The 24,297-nt window shown below is 38.8% G+C and overlaps 1 protein-coding gene across 21 annotated transcripts in view; it reads left to right on the forward strand.

Moving 5' to 3' along the window:
• The first annotated feature begins 6 nt into the window (after positions 1 to 6).
• Positions 7 to 24,297, forward strand: part of LIN52 (lin-52 DREAM MuvB core complex component) — a 135,366-nt gene continuing 111,075 nt past the window's right edge. For 7 of the 21 annotated variants that reach the window (XR_010405264.1, XM_045901222.3, XM_064571345.1 and 4 more), the window contains exons 1-5: positions 66 to 221; positions 5,688 to 5,762; positions 7,405 to 7,442; positions 12,022 to 12,088; positions 13,393 to 13,476. Coding sequence is in view for 19 of the 21 variants with exons in the window: in XM_045901222.3 (XP_045757178.1) it covers positions 191 to 221; positions 5,688 to 5,762; positions 7,405 to 7,442; positions 12,022 to 12,088; positions 13,393 to 13,476 (295 nt within the window). In the remaining 2 variants the exon portion in view is untranslated. The other 14 variants (XM_054513800.2, XM_045901214.3, XM_045901218.3 and 11 more) reach the window with 14 other exon arrangements.

A 24,297-nucleotide genomic window follows, 5' to 3' on the forward strand; every position in this document is an offset into this window, starting at 1 on the left:
AGAACTTTGCAGTCGCTCCACCTCTTCCACCGCGCGAGGGAGTGTGGCCAGCACTGGGGGCGGGGCTAGCAAAGATTGCCCTATAGGGCGGGGAAATAAGACGGGGCTGCGAGTTGGGGATAGGGTTTCTTTGGGGGGCGTGGCTTAGGGATCCTTGCTTTCCCGCCGACGGTTGGCCGTCTCACGTGACATGGGTTGGAAAATGGCGTCTCCCACAGACGGTAAGAGCCGGCTTTGGGATTTTTCGGCTGCAACCTCCTTCTTTGCTCTGCTGAGGACTTCCACTCTCTTCTGCCCCTTAGACTTACGCTTTTTTTCCTTGGGCTCCAGCCCTTTCCTTTCCACTTTTCCTTAGGATGCGAGTGCGTCCTCAGGCTCGCCTTTTCTTCACAGCAGCTCTGGAGGTGCCCGGTTTCCCCTCTGTACCAAGAGGGTGGAGGAGGGCACCCTCGTGGGGCGCATTCCAGGCGAAAGGACGGGGGTCGCCCTGGCCCTGCTTCAGCCCCATTTGGGTGAGGCAGGGCCGAGGAGGAGATACTGCTGGGGTAAATGCGGTGCCTTAGTGTAGCTTTCTCCTTCTCAGGGCGCCCCATTGAAGGGTCGATTTTCTTCTTTTCGGGCATCTGGAACGATTCCCTCAAACCCTAGCGAGGGTTGGTGGCTGACCTCATCCCGGGATTAAGCCGCAAGCAAAACCTGATACTCTCCTTTCTGGGTAGATTGGGACCATTGCCCTATCTTGGCCCTTCCCAATGAGAGTCCGGAGGAAGAGGAGAAGTGAGCATTTCAGTGTAGTCATGCACTTATCTCATACTCTCTTGCTTCTACTGTATGTGTTGTTTCCTGAGGCTGAGTGAGTGAATGATTTCTGTTTATATGCTAAGATGCAAGGCACTACAATTAGCAATTAAGCGGTTTTGTTATAACCACATGTTTTTGCGCGTGGTTCTGCCTTAGTTACGGTTTTGCAGTCATTTCTGGATTCACTTAATTTTTAGTTCTACCGCCACCATCCCCATGTCCATTTCATTGATAGGTAGTTTTTTCTCCTCAAACACATTTTGTGTTTGGAAGAAATCTTGGAAGTTTATTTCAGGAATAAGGAAATTGAGGCCAGGAGAGCTATTACTGAGTTCCCGCTATATGAAAGGCATAATGCTAGGTGCTTTGGGAGAGGAAAAGATTAATCAATCATGTAAACGCTTTTTTTTTAGAGAGAGAGAGAGTGAGAGAGAGCATGTGTGGGAGGACCGGGTGGAGCAGAGGGGGAGGGAGTGGGAGGGGGAAAGAATCTCAAGCGGATTCCGCTCTGAACTTTTGCCCTACGCAGGGATCGATCTCACGACCCTGAGATCATGTCAGGTCTCATTTTAGATGTCACCTCTCAGAGAAAGTTTCCCAGAACACAGTATCTGAAGTTGCCCCTTCTCACTATTATTCACTATCTCGTTACCTTCATTGTCAGCATAGTTATTCTGTTAACTTTGCCCCTTTCATGCTGGTTTATAAATTCCAAGTGTCTTGTTCGTAGTTGGATCCCAGAGTTTAGCACAGTGTCTGGTAAGCAGCAAGCCTTTTGGAATATCTACATAAATAATTTATTAGTCTCAGGTTTCAAGCTTAACTAGTCTTAAGTTTTTTGAGCACAGGTGCATACTGTATAAGAAATTATGGGTGTTCAGATTCTAAAGAGATTCCGTGGGGTGCCTGGGTGGCTCAGTCAGTTAGGCAGCCAACTCTTGATTTCCACTCAAGATGATTTCAGGGTCCTGGGATTGAGCCAGACATGGGGCTCCATGCTCAGCAGGGAGTCTGCTTGAGGATTCTCTGCCCCTGCTCACTCTCTCAAACAAACAAATAAATCTTAAAAAAAAAAAAAGGAGAGAGAGAGAGAGGGTGATTCCTTCTCCTTCCTGGATGCTCTCTTAAAATGTGTTTTTTCTTGCCAGAAAAAAAGGACGTTTAAAAAGTTGGCTAAGGGAGGGCGCCTGGGTGGCTCAGTTGGTTAAGCGACTGCCTTCAGCTCAGGTCATGATCCCAGGGTCCTGGGATCGAGTCCCGCATCGGGCTCCCTGCTCTGCAGGGAGCCTGCTTCTCCCTCTCCCACTCCCCCTGCTTGTGTTCCCTCTCTCGCTGTGTCTCTCTCTGTCAAATAAATAAATAAAAATCTTAAAAAAAAAAAAAAAGTTGGCTAAGAGAATGGGGAGTTATTGTTTAATGACTAGAGAATTTCAGTTTGGGATGGTGAAAATATACAGGAGAGGGATGGTAATGATGGTTACACAGCAGTGTGGATGTTTTTAATGCCACTGAACTGTACTCTTAAAAGTGGCTGAAGTGGTCAATTTTGTTATGTATATCTTACCAGAATTTAAAAAAAATCAGCCAAGTGATAGAAGTAGAAGTAACTGGGCGCCTGGGTGGCTCAGTTGGTTGGGCGGCTGCCTTCGGCTCAGGTCATGATCCTGGAGTCCCTGGATCGAGTCCCGTGTCGGGTTCCCTGCTCGGCAGGGAGTCTGCTTCTCCCTCTGACCCTCCCCCCTCTCATGTGCTCTCTCTCTCATTCTCTCTCTCAAATAAATAAATAAAATCTTTAAAAAAAAAAAGTAGAAGTAACTGCTATTAAAATTTTCAGTTTATTACTAAATTGTTTTTATAATTTATAAGTTTTGCAGATTTTAGAGCTATGTTCCTTGTATTTGATTTTTTCCTGTCTTCTCTATTTTCCTTTTTTGGCTATGAAAAATATTGGAAACATTTTGTTTTCCATTGGTCATCTAGCCATCTCCGTACTCACTCTATTTGCACACTTGATTTTTTTATAAAAAGTTTTAGTCATTTATTTGAGAGAGAGAGAGAGTGCATGAGCAGAAGGGCAGGGCAGAGGGAGAAGGAAAATCAGATTCTCTGCTGAGCAGGGAGCCCTATACCCAGGACCCTGGGATCATGACCTGAGCCAAAGGCAGATGCTTAACCGGCTAAGCCACCCAGGCACCCCTGCTTGGGATATCTTTAAAAAGGAGAACATTGAGGGGCGCCTGGGTGGCTCAGTCAGTTGAGTGTCTGCCTTTGGCTCAGGTCATGATCCCGGGGTCCTGGGATCGAGCCCCACATCAGGCTCTCCGCTCAGCGAGGAGCCTGCTTCTCCCTCTCCCACTCCCCCTGCTTGTGTTCCCTCTCTTGCTGTCTCTCTCTTCTCTTTTGAAAAATAAATAAAATCTTTAAAAAGGAAAACATTGAAATACTTAATGTATGAGAGTAACACTCATAGCAGAGTCTGAGTTACGTCCCAGACTATGATATCATAAGGCCACCCTTGTTTGTTATCAGATCCTATTCTTGATAAGCTCACTTTTGTTATGGTTGAACTTCCCATCAGTAACATTCCTAAGGAGTTTGAAAGTTGGCATTTTGTGTATTATATACAGCTTTTCTTTGTTATCATTTTTGGATGCTTTAGTTAAGGCAATTTATTAGGGTTGAGTTCTTTACCCATTAGAATGCTGCTAGAAATTCCCATAGAATATTTGGGGGAAAAAATTCAGGTTAGAGAAAAACACATGTTGAAAAAGTTTATATATACGTACATCCTCCAGGGAATGAGGCCATAGCTTCCCCCCCACCCCGATTTCTGGAGATGTGACTCACCCAGAAAGTGTTAAGAATCGCTGTTTAGAGCATTAATTTATGCGACTAGTAAGCATACTGAGCACACAATATGTAATTAACAAATGTTAATTGTTATTAATTTTGAGCACCTACTGTGTGCAGAGGCATGAGTGGCAAAGAAATGGTGTCAAAGAATTAGGCAAGGGCTGGATCATGCATGATTATTTTTAGGGCATGGCCGATATACATTCATGAAATTAGCTGGGAAGAAGTCCCTTACCCCTGAAGAAGTCCCTTACCCTGAAGAGTGACACAAACTGATTGACATTTAAAAAAAAAAAAATCAGTTCTGGCTACTTTGTGAAGAACAGATTTGGGTAGAAAGGGGAAGAGGTAAGAATAGAAGCAGGGAGAACTGTTGAGAAGCTTCTGAAGTAGTCTGGGAGAGAAGTGATGGTTCCTTGGTTAATTAATTTGGTTTCATGGTGTATTTTGGAGATGGAAACTACTAGATTTACTAATGGATGGTAATGGAAGATTGAAGGAAAGGGAGGCATGAAGGATGGATGACCTCTGGGTTTTGATTTGAGAACTGGGGTTCACGGTGGTGCTATTTCTTGAGATGGAGGTGGTTTTAACGTAATTATTAGACTCAGAAAGGTTTTCACACATGTAAATGGTGAGAGATGTCAAGAGTTATCAGAGCTCTAGCAGAGAAGTTTGTTAAGTAACCTCTTAGCTATACCTCTGAAGTTCTGGGAAAGCTTGGGACTGGAAATATAAATGTGGAGTTATTGACATATAAATGACAGTAATGGCTATGGGGCTAGATGAGATCTCCTTAGGAGGCTTTAGGTAAAGAATGAAGCCAGCCTGCGGTGGGACCTGAGTGGAGGAAAGTAAGGAAGGAGTCGGTGAGGTAGGAGGAAAAACCAGCATAGTGGTTTAACAGAAGCTGGTAGTGGAGTTTTTCTTTTTTCTCTCTCTCTTTTTAAAGATTTATTTATTTGAGAGAGAGAGCATGTGCGAGGGGGGGTACAGAGGGAGAGGGAAAGTGAGAAAATCTCAAGCAGACTCCCTGCTGAGCATGGAGCCTGATGCAGGGCTTGATCTCACAACCCTAAGATCATGACCTGAGCTGAAACCAAGAGTCAGATGCTTAACTGGCTCAGCCACCCAGAGGCCCTGGAAGTGGAGTTTTTCAAGGAGAGTGGTCAGTGTGTAAATGCTGCAAAGAAGTCACAGACAACAGAGAAGTGACCACTGGATTTAGCAACATAGGTCATAGGTGACATTGACCACAGCACTCTCCATGTATGTGGGAGCAGAAGCCTGATTGTGTTGGGTTAAGGAGAGAATGTGAGGTGAGGAAGTGGAGACATCAGGATAGACAACTCAAGAACTTTTGTAATGAAGGAGGAGTAAGGAGGTAATGGGGTCCCAGAAGAGTTTTTTTTCAAAGAAGGGGAATTCTAGAGCAGGCTTGCTTGCTGTTGAGTAGGAGTAGGAGCCAGTAGAGAAGGTAGAAATTGATTGTGCAAGAGAGATTATTCAAGATAATGTCTTTGATAAAGCAAGAGAAAATGACATCCAGAGCTCTACAGGGGAGTTTGTCTTAATTGGGGAAAAGTCTAAGAGTATGAGTGAAGATGCAGGTGGGTTTGTTGATACTTATTTTTCCTAACACCCCACTAAAATATTGCTCCCATTTTAGAGATCAGAGAAGTGAAGTTTGATGACGGAGAATGATTTATTTGTATAAACACCATGCCCCAGCAGTATCAGTGGTTATAGAACTCAGATTTCTGGAGCATGTGGGTGGCTTAGTCAGTTAAGCGTCTGCCTTCAGCTCTGGTCATGATCCTGGAGTCTGCTTCTTCCTCTGCCCCTCACCCTGCTCGCACTCTCTGTCTCTCTTTCAAATAAATAAATAAAATCTTAAAAAAAAAAACCAACCTCAGATTTCTAGACTTCCAAGTGAAGATTCCAGTTTGTTGTGTTCTTTGAGACTGAAATGTTGTAAAATGTAAATTTACGTGTTTTGTGTCTTCTTGGCTCATCTGGGTGTTTTGTTCTAGGGACAGATCTGGAAGCATCTTTGCTAAGTTTTGAAAAACTTGACCGTGCCTCACCAGACCTTTGGCCAGAACAATGTAAGTTTTTGGTTTCTTGATATCAGAATCAATACAGCAGAACCCAGTGCTACTTTGAGAGAGATTTTTGAAGTTATCATTTAACTGTAATGGTTAAAGTTTTGATTTTACTTCACAGGGAAGAGACTGAATTCTGTGGTCTAATGTTAAGAATAGCTGTTTGGTAGTTTAACTCTTTCGGCACACAATGTGACTCAGGAAATGATAGAGAGCCTTTAAAAGAACAGAGATACAGAAAGTAGCAGCTCCTCACCTCCTTCACTCACTGTTATAAACTCACAATTAATAGTTTGGTACAAATCCTTTCGGCCTTTTTTATGATTATATACGTAAACAAATAAATATGTATTTTTATTTTTTTTAAAGATTTTACTTATTTGACAGAGAGAGACACAGCGAGAGAGGGAACACAAGCAGGGGGAGCGGGAGAGGGAGAAGCAGGCTTCCTGCAGAGCGAGGAGCCCGATGCGGGGCTCGATCCCAGGACCCAGGGATCATGACTGAGCTGAAGGCAGACGCCTAACAACTGAGCCACCCACGCACCCCTAAATACGTATTTTTAAAGTACATAGCAGGGTTTTTTGGGTTTGTTTGGGTTTTTGTTTTATTTTTGTTTTTTGGGGGTATAATGATGGGGTCATATGTACATGGTTAAGCTAATGTAGCTTAACTTATTCTACCTAGTAATTTATTAATGGATCTTTCTATGTTAGTAGGTGTAGATCTACTTCATTCTCCTAAAGTATTTGATTATAATAGATAAACTGTTGTTTATGTATTCCTACCCTATTTGGAAACCCAAGATCCACTGTTTGATATTACAAACAACTTAACACGTATCTTTGTGCACAAGGAAGATGATGGCTGTGTGTGAGAGTGCCCATTTACCCACATACTAGCCAATATTGGATGTTTCTAATTTTTTAAAAAGATTTATTTATTTATTTTAGAGGGCGGGGAGGGGCAGAGGGAGAGGGAGAGAGAGAATTTCAGGAAGACTGCACGCTGAGCAGAGTCTGACGGGGGGTGGTGGTGGTGAGGGGGGCTGCTCAGTCTCATGACTCTGAGATCATGATCTGAGCCAAAACCAAGAGTCAGACGCTCAACTGACTGAGCCACCAGGAGCCCCTGGATGTTACTGATTTTTATTATTTTTAGTTCATATTTCTTTATAAGTGAGGTTGAACAGTATTTTATTTTTAAATATCTGCTTTTTATCTTTCTGTTTTCTAATGTGATACTTCCTGTGAGGCATTTAAATAAACAATTATCCAATTGTCAATCCATGACAGGACCGCATACCTAAAAAAGAAATTTAAACTTTCTGGTAAGAGATAGTGTATCTCCCATTCTCTCATCCACCTAACTCCTGTCGTTGCAAGTTCAGTTGAGGCATTTTCTCTAAGAAGCTTTTCCTGCCCCCTCAGTCTGATACAGATTTCTTTATCTTTTTTTTCTTCCCATAACGCCTGGTATCTTTCTTGGAGCACTTAACCAGTATTATAATTACTGAGTTACTCTTTCTCCTCTTCCAGACGATAAGCTCCTTGAAGACAAGGCTGTTTTCTTCTTTTTATTTGGATCCTCTATGTCTGGGGCACTAAAATGTTTATTTAATAAATAATGTGTTTTTTCTTTTCAGTACCAGGTGTCGCTGAATTTGCAGCTTCCTTTAAAAGTGTAAGTAATATTTCACTTACCCAATGAAGTTTATCCAGTGTTTTGCTCCTTAATAAAAGCTCAAATATCTCCTATTTATTTTCAAGAAAAATGTCATAGGCTTCCAATCAGTTTGTAACTACAGCCCTGGAAATCTGTGTACATTATCATCATGTTAATGATAATGTCTTCCTCTGTTCAGATGTTCTGTTTTGGCATTTTGACCTTTGTGTATTAGCCTCTTTTCTCAGCTTGAAAGCTTTTAAGGTAAAGCAGTTGAAATCTTTGATGTAACACCAGTATTCTTTTTTGCCATGATTTTGAAGCTTTTCTCTTTTGTTTATGGGATGCATTATTGACCTTATCTTATACCTCCTTACAGGATTTTGAAATTTCTCAGTGGCTTAACAAAAAGCAAAGGAAGACATCCATTAGAGCCACAACCTTTGTACTTTCAGGGCAGCAGGCACTGTGCTTGATGCTCTCCATATATTCTCTTATATTCCCACAACCGGGAGAATGGGATTATAGTATGAGCTAGCACTTACATAGTGCTTACCACATGCCTGGCACTGTTCTCTGTACTTTATGTATATCATTTAATCTTCACAAAGCCATGTGGGGTATAGATACTATTTATTATCCCAATTTTATAGGTAAGGAAATGGGCACAGAGAGAGAGGTTAAGTAGGTTACCCAAGGTTATAGGCTATAAGTGGCAGAACTAGGCTTTGAATCCACTGATCTGATTACTAGCATCCATACTTTTAACACCATATGCAGAAGCATTTGAGTCCAGTGTTAAAAGCACTAACTGAAAGAGAACCTTGAAAATTACTTGCGCAAGTTCTAGGCAGTGACGGAGCAGGATTTGAATGCAGGTTGTATCTATTACAGAGCTCATGCTCTATCTAGTAAACCATGCCACTGGGGATTTGTAATATAACTCTCACTTTTTAAGTGAAATGTGGTAGTTTTAAAGGTAGTTTAAACTTTGTTTTTAAAGGTAGTTTAAAAATTTTTAAACTTTGTTTTTAAACAAACTGTAGAGGGGCACCTGGGTGGCTCAGTCAGTTAAGCATCTGCCTTTGACTCAGGTCATGATTCTGGAGTCCTGGGATTGAGCCCTGCATCGGGCTCCTTGCTCAGCAGGGAGCCTGCTTCTCCCTCTCCTGCTCCCCCTGCTTGTGCGTGCTCTCTCTGTCAAATAAATAAATAAAATCTTTAAAAAATAAACTGTAGTACTCTTCATTGTCTGTATAGGGAAGAGCCACTGCAACAATGAAAGTTCAAGAATCTTCTGTACCTTGCTATGTGCTTAGTATTCTCTACTTATTATTAGAGTTATAGGTACTGAGTTAAATATTAAGGCCCCCCCCCAGGAGCATCTGGGCAGCTCAGTCAGTTGAGCGTCTGACTCTTGATTTTGTCTCAGGTCATGATCTTGGGGTCATGGGTTCAAGCCCTGCATCGGGCTACTCATTGTACTTGTCCCTCTCGCTCTGCTTCTCCCCCTGCTCATTCTCTCTCTCTCTCAAATAAATAAATAAAATGTTTAAAAAATAAACAAATAAATAAAATTAAAATATATTAAGGTCCTGTGGCTTTCTGGTTCCTTGAGAGTATCTGTTCAGAGGTAGTTTAGATTTTGTAGCCTCCCATTTATTCAAGAGCTAGGGTTATATGAAAGCTGGCCTGTGCTCATTTAACATTCAGTAAGGCCTAAGCCTGAGAGTTCAGGATGGTATAGGGTTTTGGACTCAGACACACTTGGATTTGAGTCCTGAATCTGCTACTTCACGGTCTGTGACCTGAGCAAGTTTCCTAACATTTTTGAGCCTTAGTGTTCTCATCTGAAACTACCTCATAGGATTCTTAGTGTAAAATGCCATCATGCATATAAAACACTTTGCATAGTGCCTAGGACATAATAAACAGTACTTCGTAGCTATTAGTATTAGATCAGCTTTTGTCTAGTAGGTTGAGTATAAAGTACCTAACTTAATTTTCTTACATTCTCATTTATACTTACTTTTCAGTTTAGTTAATTATATTTGGTAACAACTAAATATTTTGAGTTGTAAATACAAATAAGCGGTTTAAAAAAAAACACTTTTATTAAAATATGTTGTTTTTTGAAAATCTGATTATGTATCTACCCCTTTTCCCTAGAAGTATGCACATTCATAATAAGTTTTGTTTCTAGGTCATCCCAGGACCCCAGGTTAAAAATCCCGTGGTATAGGGGCGCCTGGGTGGCTCAGTTGGTTAAGCGACTGCCTTCGGCTCAGGTCATGATCCTGGAGTCCCTGGATCGAGTCCCGCATCGGGCTCCCTGCTCAGCAGGGAGTCTGCTTCTCCCTCTGGCCCTCTCTCTGTGCTCTCTCTCTCATTCTCTCTGTCTCAAATAAATAAAATCTTTAAAAAAAAAACAACTAAACATATGTAATGGTTGTAGCTTGGGATGTGTGCTGTGAGGCTAGACCTGTGAACACTGCAGTGGGTGTTCATTGAGCTTCACGTTGTCTTGTTCGTGTGTATAGTGACAGCATTCTGCTGCCATTCTTACCTGTGGAAAAGGAGGGGGGTCCACTGGTATGAGAAGTGTTTGGATCTTTTTAAATTAAGTGTTGTAGTTTTCAACTTTGTTTTTTTTTTTTTTTTAAAGATTTTATTTATTTATTTGAGACAGAATGAGAGACAGAGAGCATGAGAGGGAGGAGGGTCAGAGGGAGAAGCAGACTCCCTGCCGAGCAGGGAGCCCGATGCGGGACTCGATCCCGGGACTCCAGGATCATGACCTGAGCCGAAGGCAGTCGCTTAACCAACTGAGCCACCCAGGTGCCCTCAACTTTGTTTTTAAACGAACTGTAGAACTCCTCGTCTGTAAAGCAAAGAGCCCCTGCAACAGTGAAATTTCAAGAACCTGTACTAAACACAATTTGCAATGTTCTGTTACCTTTTTTGTATGTTTAGGATACTAAAGTGTTTTTGAAGTTAAATGGACGGTATTACGATGGTGTTACATTAAAAAAAATACATATGTAATATCCGTTGCTCTGTTCTCTCCACTGAACCCTCATTCCACCTCCAGTATTCTTAATCAGTGCATCTGGAGTGTGGCCAGGTCATCTGTATTTTTTTGTTCCATAGATGATTCTCATGTGCAAGTAGGATTGAAAACTGTTGACCAAAGTTATTCCAAAAATGGGCTCTCTTTCATATTTTATAAGTTTACTTTTGAGAAATGAGAGGATAACTTAAAATTCTAGTTTTCTAGTGTCTACAATAAAATGAAATCTGAAGTGATGATCACAGTCTTCTCTCACAAATTGAGGATTTCCTCTTTTTAAAAATTTTAATTAAAGTATAGTTGACATATAATAGTTTCAGGTGTATAACGTAGTGAATCAACAATTATATATATTATGTTATTATTGGCTATATTCCCCATGCTGTACTTTTAATTTCTGTGACTTATTTACTTTATAACTGCAAGTTTGTACCTCTTAATCCCTCTCACTATTTTGCCCATCCCCCCAACACAACCACCAGTTTGTTCTCTGTATTCATGAGTCTCTTTCTGTTTTTTATTTGCTCATTTGTTTTGTTTTCAGATTCACATATAAGTGAAATCATATGCTATTTGTCTTTCTTTGTCTGACTTATTTTCACTTAACATAATACCCTCTAGGTCCATTCATGTTGTCACAAATGGCAGGATTTCATTTTTTTTTTTTAAGATTTTATTTATCTTAGAGATAGTGAATGCGAGTGGGGGGAGGGGCAGAGGGAGAGACTTCAAGCCGACTCCCTGCTGAGCACGGAGCCTGACAGTGGGCTCAATCCCAAGATCATGACCTGAGCCAAAGCTAAGAGCTGGCTGCTCAACCGACTGAACCACCCAGGCGCCCCAAGATTTCATTCTTTTTTTTTTTTTTTTTAAGATTTTATTTGTTTGACAGAGAGAGACACAGCGAGAGAGGGAACACAAGCAGGGAGAGTGGGAGAGGGAGAAGCAGGCCTCCCACGGAGCAGGGAGCCCGATGCGGGACTCGATCCCAGGACCCTGGGATCATGACCTGAGCTGAAGGCAGACGCTTAATGACTGAGCCACCCAGGCACCCGATTTCATTCTTTTTAATGGTTGGGTAATATTCCTGTGTGTGTGTGTGTGTGTGTGTGTGGAGAGAGAGAGAGAGAGAGAGAGAGAGACATCGTTCTATGAATCTTCTCCTCTGCCAGAGAATGTTACTTCCTGATTGTCTCAAACAGTTCAGTTGGAGGCTTTTATCAGAACTGAATTTCAAGTAATTTCTTTCATTGCTTTACTAACCTCTTATCCATGAAATAGTAATAATAGACCTTTCTTCTAAGATCATTTCTTTGAGACCAGCTGTAAAAATGAGTGGAATTATTTTGCGAGGTGACCATAGGTCATATCTGAACCTAGAGAAATCTGGGTTTTTGAAACTATAATTTGCCAGTATTTTCAAACACCTGAAGTCTGTGTGACAAGCTACTTTTCTATAAGAAGGAAGATTACAGTTTCTTTACGTTTTGTATGTATCTGAGTGGATATATTCTTATATTCTGACAGCCTATTACTAGTTCTCCACCCAAATGGATGGCTGAAATAGAACGTGATGACATTGACATGTTGAAAGGTAAGCAATGCTGGTAACCTCTGACTTTTAACCTGACATTTATGTTCCTCTACAAACCACCTTTCCACTCTCTCACTGTGCCCTTATAAGTATTTGCTGCAGTCAGACCGTCTACTTAACCAAGCTGATTTCATGGTTCTTCATGTCTGAATGCTTATCTTTACTTTTCCATATGTATAAATCCCTTCAATTCAGGACCCACTCAGAATGATTTCTTCTGCTGCTAAATTCCTTTAATATTAACTTTATTTTGTGTAATGCTATAGTCGACAAAAGCTCTCACATAAATTTTTCCCATTTAATTCTCGTAAAGGTCATGTGAGTTAGGTATGATGATATCCAAGGTTCAGAGTTTAACTTAACCAAGATTTATTAGAAAGAGTTAAAATTTAAACTGATCTTTTAAGTCTAGTCTCTTACCAGTCTTACACAAGTGCCTTATTTAGAATTTACTGCTATATATTGTTGTCAGTACTATTAATTGATAACCCCTTAGTGGGTTAAGACCTGTCTTTTAGTTCTTTCTATCCCATCAATTTCTCCCATAAAGAATACTATAAGTAGTGAATATTGTTGTTTGATAAATGACTTGGAACTCAACCACAAAGTAGTAATTTAAATTAAAAAACATTAATTTTCCTTGATTTTGCTCTACTTTATTTAATTTTTATCATCTTTCTGGTATTAAGATTCATGATGGTTGAAGTAATAGACTGAAATTAAGGTAAAAATCTGGCATTCTTGAGCTGTTTAAGCAGCTGAACAGATCACGAAAGTCTCCTTATGCCAGATATGGATAATGAGTGTGGCATGATAAGTGGGAGAAAACAACACCTTTATTTGATTTCAGAAGTAATTTATTGTTCTGCATGAAATGCTTAAATGCAGATCCCCTCCTCCAACCATGGAAAAATTAAGTCTCAAGGGCATCTCAGGTTCATTGTTATAATGTTCCAAATGGACATTTATATAACGTCTCATCAGTATGTATTTTCTAAGGAAACTTTAGATTTCTAATAAGGGATCATAGCATTATGTTCCATACAAATTGACCTGTGCCTTAAACATAAGTTCATCTGAAGCATTTTGTAACAGTAGGAAAAATTCACTGGGTGTGTGTGTGTGTGTGTGTGTGTGTAAGTGTAAGAGGAATGATTGGGTGAGAAGAGATATGAATCCATTTTCTACTTATTAGATAAGAATTAAGCTTGAAAACTTCTATAACAAGGATTTCCAACCTGAATGGATTGTTAACTAGAGAACAGTAGAAAGATATGGTATTGAAATAAATGATTCTGTTTCAGAACTGGGGAGCCTCACCACAGCTAATTTAATGGAGAAGGTACGAGGCCTACAGAACTTGGCCTATCAGCTGGGGCTGGATGAGTGTGAGTACCCAGATCACATTTATTCAGGGTTGCATGTTGTATATTTCATGATGAGTGCTAGCTGTAATTCAAAGTATCTTTATTAAGTGTTGTGAAGGTAAGAAGTCACTGTAATCTAGAGTTCCTTTTATGATGTAGTATACTGGAATAATTAACTGAGTTTACTCAGTAACAAGTTATTTTTCTCTGTATAGTTAGTATATTGGAAACCCTTTCAGTTTAAAGCAATAGAATGTCAAATCAAAGTAGCTTAAGGAAAAGAGGGACCTTATTAGTTTGCATAAATCAAAATTTCAGGAGTAGAAATAGTTTGAGGGTATCTAGATGTTTGACTTTTAATGATGTCATTGGGATGTGCTCTTGTTTTTGCTTTTGTTTTGCATCTCAAGGCTCTTGCATTAGTCTTATTCTTGGAACTAGCACTGGGAAAGGTGGCCAAAAGGAGCTTCAGTTAATGTGTCTTTAAATCTCATAATCCCAAAATAAAGGATGTCTTTTCTGAACATTCCAAAAGCAAGATCCTAGGGAGGACTCAGACTGTACCATCTTGACTCAAATACCTATCTTAGAACCAGTCCTTTAGCCAGTTAGCATGGAGTACCCTGGTGGGCCAAGCTGGGTCCAGGATGCAGACACAGATTAGAGGGGTTAGTCTGATTCAAATCCCATGGAATGGGAGGGAGGATTGGTTCCCCAAAGGAAGGACCATATAGCAGGCCAAGAATATAGTCTACTGTCATGACTAATATTTTAAAACTTCTCATTTGTTCCTGTTGCTCTCCGTTCTTTTAATATACATTTGTTTCTTTATAGATTATATTTCTTCCCATACTGTATTCATTATAAAACTGGGAAAGGAATTGTGGAAATTCTCACTTTGTAATTGAAAGAGAAACTCAACATAAATACAGTTGTTAGAACTTTGTTCTCAATGGGTACTTCCTGACACCTTCATGAATCCACAATTGTGAGAGGCAATAATAGCTTATAATTTCTTCAAACATGCAAGTTTTGCACTGATTAGAACAATTCCAAAAACAGTTTCATTAATTGTTTTATTTATAGAGCATATAGAGGATTTGTTTACATTGTTGATTTAAATTACTGCCAAATTCAATATTTCACTTTAAAATTTCATTTAAAACTTAATTTTTGACTAATAGTCATCACTTCCTTAGGCCTCCTTATCTTTTTCTATATTTTCATCACTGTCATTAACAGTTGGCTTCTTTTACCAAGAAAATATTTTTTAATCACTTCATGAATCAAGGAGCAGGAAACAACAGACTATGGTTGCTAGGTGGACTACTAGGTTCACTCATTGTTTCCTAACTCTCCTCTGTGTTACTGGTCATTTATTTCTCATGATTAAAATTTATGTGTTGGCAAAATTAATATTTACCATGTATGTCATGGACCCCCAGGTTTTATAATGGAAAGGCAAATCTGTGATTATTAAATTCATGAATGCTAGGTTGGTATAATATAGAAGTTGATTCTTTTACTAGCTCTGGATAGTAAATGCTGTAATAATCAATAATCCTTTATCTCTCTGTCAGTTTTTTTTTTTTTAAGATTTTTTTTTTTTTAAAGATTTTATTTATTTATTTGAGAGAGAGAGAATGAGAGACAGAGAGCATGAGAGGGAGGAGGGTCAGAGGGAGAAGCAGACTCCCCGCCGAGCAGGTAGCCCGATGCGGGACTCGATCCAGGGACTCCAGGATCATGACCTGAGCCGAAGGCAGTCGCCTAACCTACTGAGCCACCCAGGCGCCCCTTTTTTAAAGATTTTATTTATTTATTTGACAAAGAGAGATACAGCGAGAGAAGGAACACAAGCAGGGGGAGTGGGAGAGGGAGAAGCAGGCTTCCCGCTGAGTGGGAAGCCCGATGTGGGGCTCGATCCCAGGACCCTGGGATCATGACCTGAGCCGAAGGCAGACGCTTAACGACTGAGCCACCCAGGCGCCCCCTGTCAGTTTTTTTTAATGAAATAAATTTTATGCTCATTATATCAAGAAGATGCTGAATTGCCAAATGTATTTATCAACAGTATTATCTCTAGTTAGTTGTAGTTGAAATTGCTGTATTTCCTCTGATTAGTCTTTCTTTTTCTGCTTTCCTACTGAGAAAGATAAAAATTTTCCCCCATTTTTTATTATGGAGAATTTTAAACACATACCAAAGTGGGAGAATAGAACAATGACCTCATGAAGCCATGACCCAGCTTCAGTAGTCAACATACAGCCAATCTCTTTCACTTATATAACCTCCCATAATTATTTTATTTATTTATTTATTTATTTTTTAAAGATTTTATTTATTTATTTGACAGAGAGAGAGGAGAGCAGGAGCACAAGCAGAGGGAGTGGGAGAGGGAGAAGCAGGCTTCCCGCTGAGCAGGGAGCCCGACGTGGGGCTCGATCCTAGGACCCCAGGACCATGATCTGAGCCGAAGGCAGACGCTTGATGACTGAGCCACCCAGGCGCCCCCTCCCATAATTATTTTAAAGCAAATCTTAGATATCATATTACCTCATCGCCTAATAATTCCATGCATTTCCAAAAGACAAGATCTGTCTCCTTCCTTCACCTTTTAAAAAATAACCACAATTCCATTATTATGCCTAAAATTTTTTAACAAACTTGCGTAATATCGTCCAGTAGCTAATGAGGATTTGGATTTCCCTGGTTGACTTATAATTGTCTTTATACAGTTGGTTTATTAGAATCAGGTCCTAAGTAAGGTTCATACACTGTATTTGATTGATGTCTCTTAAGTGTCTCTTCATCTGTCATAGTTCCACCTCCCTTTTATTTTCCCTTGCTGTTTATTAAACCTAGTTATTTGTTCTGTAGAATTTTCCACATTCTGGATTTTGCTGTTTACATTTCTATGGTAGTGCTTAATATGTTCACTTATCCCTTTTTATTTCCTTGTAGTTAGATCTAGAAGCTTGCACAGATACAGCTTGACTTTTTTATTTTGTTTTTGGCCATTTCCTGAATGGTATTGTATACATCCATCAGAAGGTACATCATGTTTGCCTATCTCTCTTTGTGATGTTAAAATTAATTAGTTGATGAAGGCATTGTTAGCCTGATTATTCATTGTAAAATTCTCCATCAGCCTTACACGAGAGTTTTAGCAGCCTTTGGTAACTGCCTAGATCCCCTGTTTTATTACAGGTTGCCAGATGGTAATACTCTAATTCTGTCATTTTTTATCATTACATAGAATTTTTCTATAAAGGACTTTTCTTATCAACTATTTATTATTACCTTGAAAGCTGTTTCTACAGGATAAATGAATCTTTTTCTTTATCAGTTTTTAGAATAAAGAGTTCCCCTAAACATCAGTAAAGTTTATTTTAATGGCTTTCCACAGAATCAGAAACTTGGTTTGTTTTAGTTTTTAATTCACACAGTTAAAAACATTACTATTAAGCGTTTGTATTTCTAAAACTTAAGATATTGTAGGTGGGGATTTGCAGTCACCTAACTCAGCCACCTTAAGCACTGAACCAAAATTCTGCAACAGAAATGCTCATTTCTGCCATATGAGCGCCATGAGCACAGCTAAGATCTTTCAAAATTATTTTCTGGTTCAAAATTCAGCCTTATTTCAATTTCTGTGGCAATGCTTTGCAACTTACTGTCATTTTTCCCTGATTACAGCAAATTAACTGACATATAGAAAATAGTTTTAGCTAATAGAATTGGAAAGATTTATATTGATATGTATTGGACTTCTTGGGTACAGTCTCTCTTTGTTTTATTGTATATAGTGTATTTGCATAAAAACAAGATCTTTTTTTTGTCCTTACAGATTATTCATCTACTCTAGGGGTTGACATTTACTTGACACCCTAATCTGGTGTTTCGATGTCTCAATCCTCTTTCCTGCATTAATTGAGAGGATGACATGGATGAAAAATAAGCAATAGGAACTGATGAATCCCCAAGGACCAGTGATCCTGTTTTCATGCAAATATCTGCACTGATAAAGATGATGGAAAGAAAAGAAATGCAAAAAATATTTGTCCTCAAAACATGATTGTTTGTCACTTCCCTAGAGCATTGTTATATGTTAGTATAGAAATAATGTGTACCTTCTAGGGCTGATAGTAACTAGATTGTGTCTTTTGGAAGATGAATCATGCCCTTTGATTTGGTACGTGATTATGTGTCAGATAACCCTTTTGGGATTTTGAAGTGCAGTAATTTTTTGTATAGGCGTTTAAAGCTTGTCATGATTGGGGACCCTTGGCTTGATTTGAGCACTTAATTAATATGAAATTCTCATGAAATACATAGAAATATGAAAAATTGTAAACTGCCTTACCATATAAAGAATTTCATTTCATTCTTTCTGAGTTCAGTGTCCTTCCTGTTTCTGGAACTATTGCAGTCACTTACTAGTCTCCCTGCCTCTCAACCACCCCATTCCAGGCCATCTTGTTTACCCTTCTCAGGTTAATTTTTCTAAACTATCATTTGCTTCTTTTGTCCTTTGCTCATAAGTCATTATTAGTACTTTACTGACCATGTGATCAAATTCATATTCTAGCATGGCATTCAAAATCCTCTTCACTCTGGCCCTAGCTTATTGACTAGTTTTCTTCCTTACTTCTCCCCTACCAAAACACCATGTACCATTCCCATTTGAAATACTCATTCTTCCTGTAACACTTGCCCATCTTCTTAAGTCTATCCATGCTATTCCTTTTTCTCAGAAAGCTCTCCCTGACCTATTTCTAGTATTAGAACTTCTATTAATCCTTCACTGTTTAGTCCCAGATTTCATCAGCCTTTCCTTTTCATTCCTTATCTGGAAAGTGAACTCTCCTGGCCTCTCAAATTGCTCCTAGAGCAGTTCATTTGTTTCATTTGTGTGGCACTTTTACCATTCTGGGAGATTTTGGTACATGTCTTATCCCTTGATTGATTGTAACTCTTTCAGGTAAGAATTATACTTTGGGCTGTCTTTCTAATCCATAGAGTACCTGGAATATAGTAAACGCACAAGTATGTATTTGCTGATTGAAGGAATGATCAATTGCTGATGACTTCGGGTGAAATGATAGAATTTTTCTAATGAAATCCATTGACTTAAAACTGAAAAGGTGAAAGTTTCTGGAAATTGTTCTTTTTTGGATAGTTGGTGTTTTAGTGATGAGAAGTAACATTTGAAGGTTTTGTAGTGTCTGGAATTTTTCCTCTAGTGGCTGGATGATCAACTACACATAGTAAAAATAGGGTGAAGCTTGTTGATGATGGTTTGATTTTATCTTCTACTTGAATCTTATTCCATCACTTATGACCTGGACATGATCCTGATTTAGTCTTTTCAACAGTCCATTGGTTGCTTTATTCCTAAGACCAGTGAAACTAGGGGTGCCTGGCTGGCTCAGTTGATAGAGCATGTCACTCTTGATTTCGGGGTTGTAAATTTGAGCCCCATATTGGGTGTATAGATTACTTAAAAATAAAATAAAAAAAAAAAAGACCAGTGGAACTATCATTGTGACCCTATTGAACACTGATTCTCAACACTTTTTACCCTTAAAAAATTTTTTTTCCCTCATGGAGCTAATTAATGGCTATATTCAGTGTGAAAATTGGGAAAGCACAGGATCATGCCATTTGAAACTAAGGCTAAAACTTGGGACTCTGATGCACTTGTTCTTTTTTCTTTTTCTTTTTTTAATAGCAGCTTTGTTGAGATATAATTCATACACCCTACAATTCACCTACTTATAGCATGCAATTCAGTGGCTTTTAATACATTTAGAGTTGTACAGCTATCACCACAATTGTAGAACATTTTTATCTCCCCCCAAAGAAACACTGTACCCATTAGCATTCATTCCTTATTTGTCCCCTAGGCCCACAGCTCTAGGCCACCGCTAATCTGCTTTCTGTCTCTATGAATATACCTATTCTTGACATTTCATATTAATGGAATCATACAGTATGTGGTATTTGTGACTGGTTTCTTTCATTTAACATAATGTTTTCGATGTTTATGTTGTAGCATGTATCACTACTTAATTTCTTTTTATGGCCAAATAATATTCCATTGTATAGATATATTTATCCACCAGTTATCCACATTATACTTATCCCCCAGTTAATGGACATTTGGATTTTTTTCTATTTGGCTAATATAAATAATGCTGCTATAAACATTTATTTACAAGTTTTTCTGTGGATTTACCTTTCTGTTCTCTTGGGCTTATAACTAGAAGTGGAATTCCTAGGTCATATGATAACTCTACATCTGACTTTTTTGAGGAACTGTCAGACTGTCTTCCATACTGGCTGTACCATTTTACATTCCCACCAACAGTGTATGAGGATTCCAGTTTCTCCATATTCTTGCCAGTATTTGTTTTTGTTTTCAAAAGTTATCATTCATCTAGTGGATGTGAAGTGGTATCTCATTGTTCAGATTTACATTTGACTAATAGCTAATGATATTGAGCGTGTTTTCATGTACTTATTGGCCAGTTATATATCTTCTTTGGAGATATAAGTAAACAGTTTAGATCCTTTACCCATTTTTAAATTGGATTATTTGTGTATTTATTATTAAGTTGTAAGTTCTTTATATAGTCTAGGGGCAGCTGTATGGCTCAGCGGTTAAACAGATGCCTTCATCTCGTCTCGGGTCATGATCCCAGGATCCTGGGATCAAGCCCCACATCGGGCTCCCTGCTCAGCGGAGAGCCTACTTTTCCCTCTCCCTCTCCTGCTCCCCCAGCTTGTGCTCTCTCTCTGTCTCTCTCAGTCAAATAAATAAATAAAATCTTAAAAAAAAAAAAAAAGTTCTTTATATAGTCTAGAAACAGGTCACTCATCATATATATGCTGTGCAGAAGTTTTCTCCCATTTTATGGGTTGTCTTTTTACTTTCTTGATGATGTCCTTTGAAGCACAAAATTTTTAAGTTTTGTTTAAACCAAGTTTATCTATTTTTGTTGTTGCTTGTATTTTGGTTTCATACCTAAGAAACCATTGCCTAATCCAATGTCCCAAAGATTTATGCCTGTGTTTTCTTCTAAGAGTTTTATAGTTTTATTTAACTCTTACATTTAGGTCTTTGATCCATTTTAAGTTAATTTTTGTATATGGTGTAAGGTAAGGATCCAAATTCATTGTTTTGCATGTGGCTAGCCAGTTGTTTCAAACATTGTTTATTGAAAAGACTACTCTTTTCCTATTGATTGTCTTGGCATTTTTGTTAAAAATCAACTGACCATAAATGTGAGGGTTTATTTCTGGACTCTCAAATCTGCTTCATTGATCTGTATGTCTATCCTTATGCCACTACCCCACTGTTTTGATTACTGTAGTTCTGTAGTAAGTTTTGAAATTGGGATGTGTGGGTTTTCCAACTTTGTTCTTTTTCAAGATGTTTTGGCTGCTCTGGGTCTCTTGAGTTTCTGTAGGAATTTTAACTTGTCAGTTGTTGCAAAGAAGTCAGCTGGGATTTTGATAGAGATTGCATTGAACCATCTTAATAATATTAAAATGATTCATGAATATGTCTTCTATTTACTTAGGTCTTTAATTTCTTTCAGTAATGTTTTGTAGTTTTCAAAGTATAAGTTTTATATTTTGTTAAGTTAGTTCTTAAGTATTTTATTTTTTGATGTTATAAGTGTTAATGTCTTTTTAATTTAATTTTCAGTTTGTTCATTGGTACTTTATTTTTTTTCCAAGTTTTTATTTAAATTCCAGTTAACATACAGTGTAATATTAGTTTCAGGTGTAGAATTTAGTGGTTCATCACTTACATACAATACCTGGGGCTCATCACAACTGCCCTCCTTAATCCCTATTGCCTTTTTAACCCATTCACCCCTGCCCACCTCCCCTGCAGTAACCATCTGTTGGTCCTCTATAGTTAAGAGTCTGTTTCTTGATTTGCCTCTCTTTGTCCGCCCCCCTCCATGTTTATTTGTTTCTTAAGCTCATTGATACTTTAGAGAAATGCAGTTGACCTTTGAATAATGGGGTTTGAGGTGCCAAACCTCTGCACGATTGAAAATCTGTGTATAACTTTTGACTCCCCCAAAGTTTAATTAGCTTACTTAATAGCTTACTGTTGACATGAAGCCTTACTTATAAACAGTTGATTAACTCATATTTTTATACTATATGTAGTATATGTTGTATTCTGTAATAAAATACCCTAGAGAAAAGAAAATGTTAAAGAAAATCATAAGGGAAAATATATTTATAGTACTGTATTTATCAAAAACAAATCTGCATGTAAGTGGACCTGCACAGTTTAAACCATGTTGTTCGGGGCGCCTGGGTGGCTCAGTCGTTAAGCGTCTGCCTTCGGCTCGGGTCATGGTCCCAGTGTCCTGGGATCGAGCCCCACATCGGGCTCCCTGCTCGGCGGGAAGCCTGCTTCTCCCTCTCCCACTCCCTCTGCTTGTGTTTCCTCTCTCGCTGTCTCTCTCTCTGTCAAAAAATAAATAAAATATTAAAAAAAAACCCAAAACCGTGTTGTTCAAGGGTTGATCTTCTATCCTGCAACCTCACTGAAACCATTTATTAGTTCTAGTAGAGTTTTAGTAGATTACTTAAGATTTTCTATATACAGGGGCGCCTGGATGGCTCAGTCAGTTAAGCATCTAACTCTTTTTTTTTTTTTGTAAAGATTATTTATTTATTTATTTGACAGAGACACAGCGAAAGCAGGAACACAAGCAGGGGGAGTGGGAGAGGGAGAAGCAGGCTTCCCTCTGAGCAGGGAGCCCGATGTGGGGCTCGATCCCAGGACCCTGGGATCATGACCTGAGCCGAAGGCAGATGCTTAACGACTGAGCCACCCAGGTGCCCCTAAGCATCTAACTCTTGATACCAGCTCAGGTCTTGATCTCAGGGTTGTGGGTTCAAGCCCCACGTTGGGCTCCACGCTGGGCATGGAGCTTACTTAAAAGAAAAAAAAAAGATTTTCTATATACAGAATCATGTCATCTGCAAGTAGAGGTAGTTTTACTTCTTCATTTCCAATCTGGATGCCTTTTATTTCATTGTCTTGCTTAATTACCCTGGCTAGAAATTCCAGTACAGGGTTGAATAGAAGTGGCAAAAGTGGACATCCTTGTCTTCTTCCTACTTTAGGGAAAAAGCATTAAGTATGATGTTAGTTGTGGGTTTTTTGTAGATGTCCTTTGTCAGGTTGAGGAAATTACCTTTTCTTTTTTGTTGAGTGTTTTTATCATGAAGAGATGTTGAATTTGATGCATTTGTTCTTGCAAATTACGTTTTAAACCTTATACTACAAAGTAAATTAAAATCTCAATTTAATTTGTACTCATTTACTTGGCTGGGTTGAAATTTAAGAAAAGCTTTACGAAATTTAGCTTTTTTTTTTTTTTTAAAGATTTTATTTATTTATTTGAGAGAGAGAGAATGAGAGACAGAGAGCATGAGAGGGTGGAGGGTCAGAGGGAGAAGCAGACTCCCTGCCAAGCAGGGAGCCCGATGCGGGACTCGATCCCGGAACTCCAGGATCATGACCTGAGCTGAAGGCAGTCGCTTAACCAACTGAGCCACCCAGGCGCCCGAAATTTAGCTTATTTTGATGTAAGTTGTTTTTTTGTTTTTTGGGGTTTTTTTTTTTTTACTAATTTATAGTCTAATCCTGTGTGTTCATTTAGAAGTTTCAGTGGGACTGTTATTTGGCTAAATTTAATCACTTACCATAGTTTTTAAAAGCAACATTTTATTGTAAAAAGACTGAGACGTCCCCATTCGTGGTACTTTATCCCATCAGTCTACCTTGATGAAGTTGTCTATACCAGAAACCATTTGGTACAGCATTCTTAGGAGATGGTGCCAAAGGAGAACTTCCAAATTAGCCTGTGGTATAGTAGATTTCTCTACCCTCTAGGCATATAATTTTTGGGGGGGAAAAATTGACCATTTATATCTAGAAATTGTTTCCCATCTAGATAAAATTCTAAAGCACAGTTAACTCTGGTCTTTAGATTTTTTATTTTAGTCTATGAAGGAAGAAAAGGGGAGAAAAACTGGGACTCTTACAGCCTGGATATTCTTCATTGTGGCCTGACAGCAGAGATATTTGTCTGGCTTACTTTTTAAGGCCTGTTGAGTCTCCCTCTATAATAGAAGTTAAATTAACTGCAGTTGGTTGATTGAGGAGGAAAATCGTCTAGTCTTTAACCTCTAGATGGCAGCATGAGTCTTACTGTACTACCAGCTTTTCCTCGACCATATCTCTTGAACTGGGTTTCTGATTTAGGTAAGACATTCTTGTGACTTTACCAGACTATTTGCCTAACTTTGTTGATGCCTTGCTTGGTTTTTTAGATTTTTGTTTTTCCTTTTCATCTCCCCAGTTTTTAAATCCCTTTTCAAAGCAAGATATATATTTCTGATGCTCAGAGTCCTTTAGAGATTGGTAGAAAAAATTATAAAAATGTGGTAGTTTAATTCAATACTTCTGTACCTGGATATAAGCCCCCTCAGAATGGGCTCAGTTCTCTTATCTCAGCTTCTCTTTTTCTATCCTTTGACTCTGCAGGTTACTGTGTGAGATCAGACACTGCTTTATTAAGTTAAGGCAGGAACGTTGGCTAAAACTGATGAAATAAACTTGACTCATTAGTCGTTCTTCAAGAAGAATCTGATTGTTTTAAAATAAAACTTGCAAATATTTGGCCATTTTGAGTGATGAGATAATAGGAAAAGAATGAAGTATTCAATTCAGCAACTGTTTGAGTGCTGACCTCCTGCAAGGCTCTGCAGGGAATATGAAGATGAATAAAACATAAT

This window comes from Mirounga angustirostris, unplaced genomic scaffold (genome assembly GCF_029215605.1).
Source record: "Mirounga angustirostris isolate CCGP_5_RB_7025 unplaced genomic scaffold, mMirAng1.0.hap1 SCAF_9, whole genome shotgun sequence".
Taxonomy (NCBI): domain Eukaryota; kingdom Metazoa; phylum Chordata; class Mammalia; order Carnivora; family Phocidae; genus Mirounga; species Mirounga angustirostris.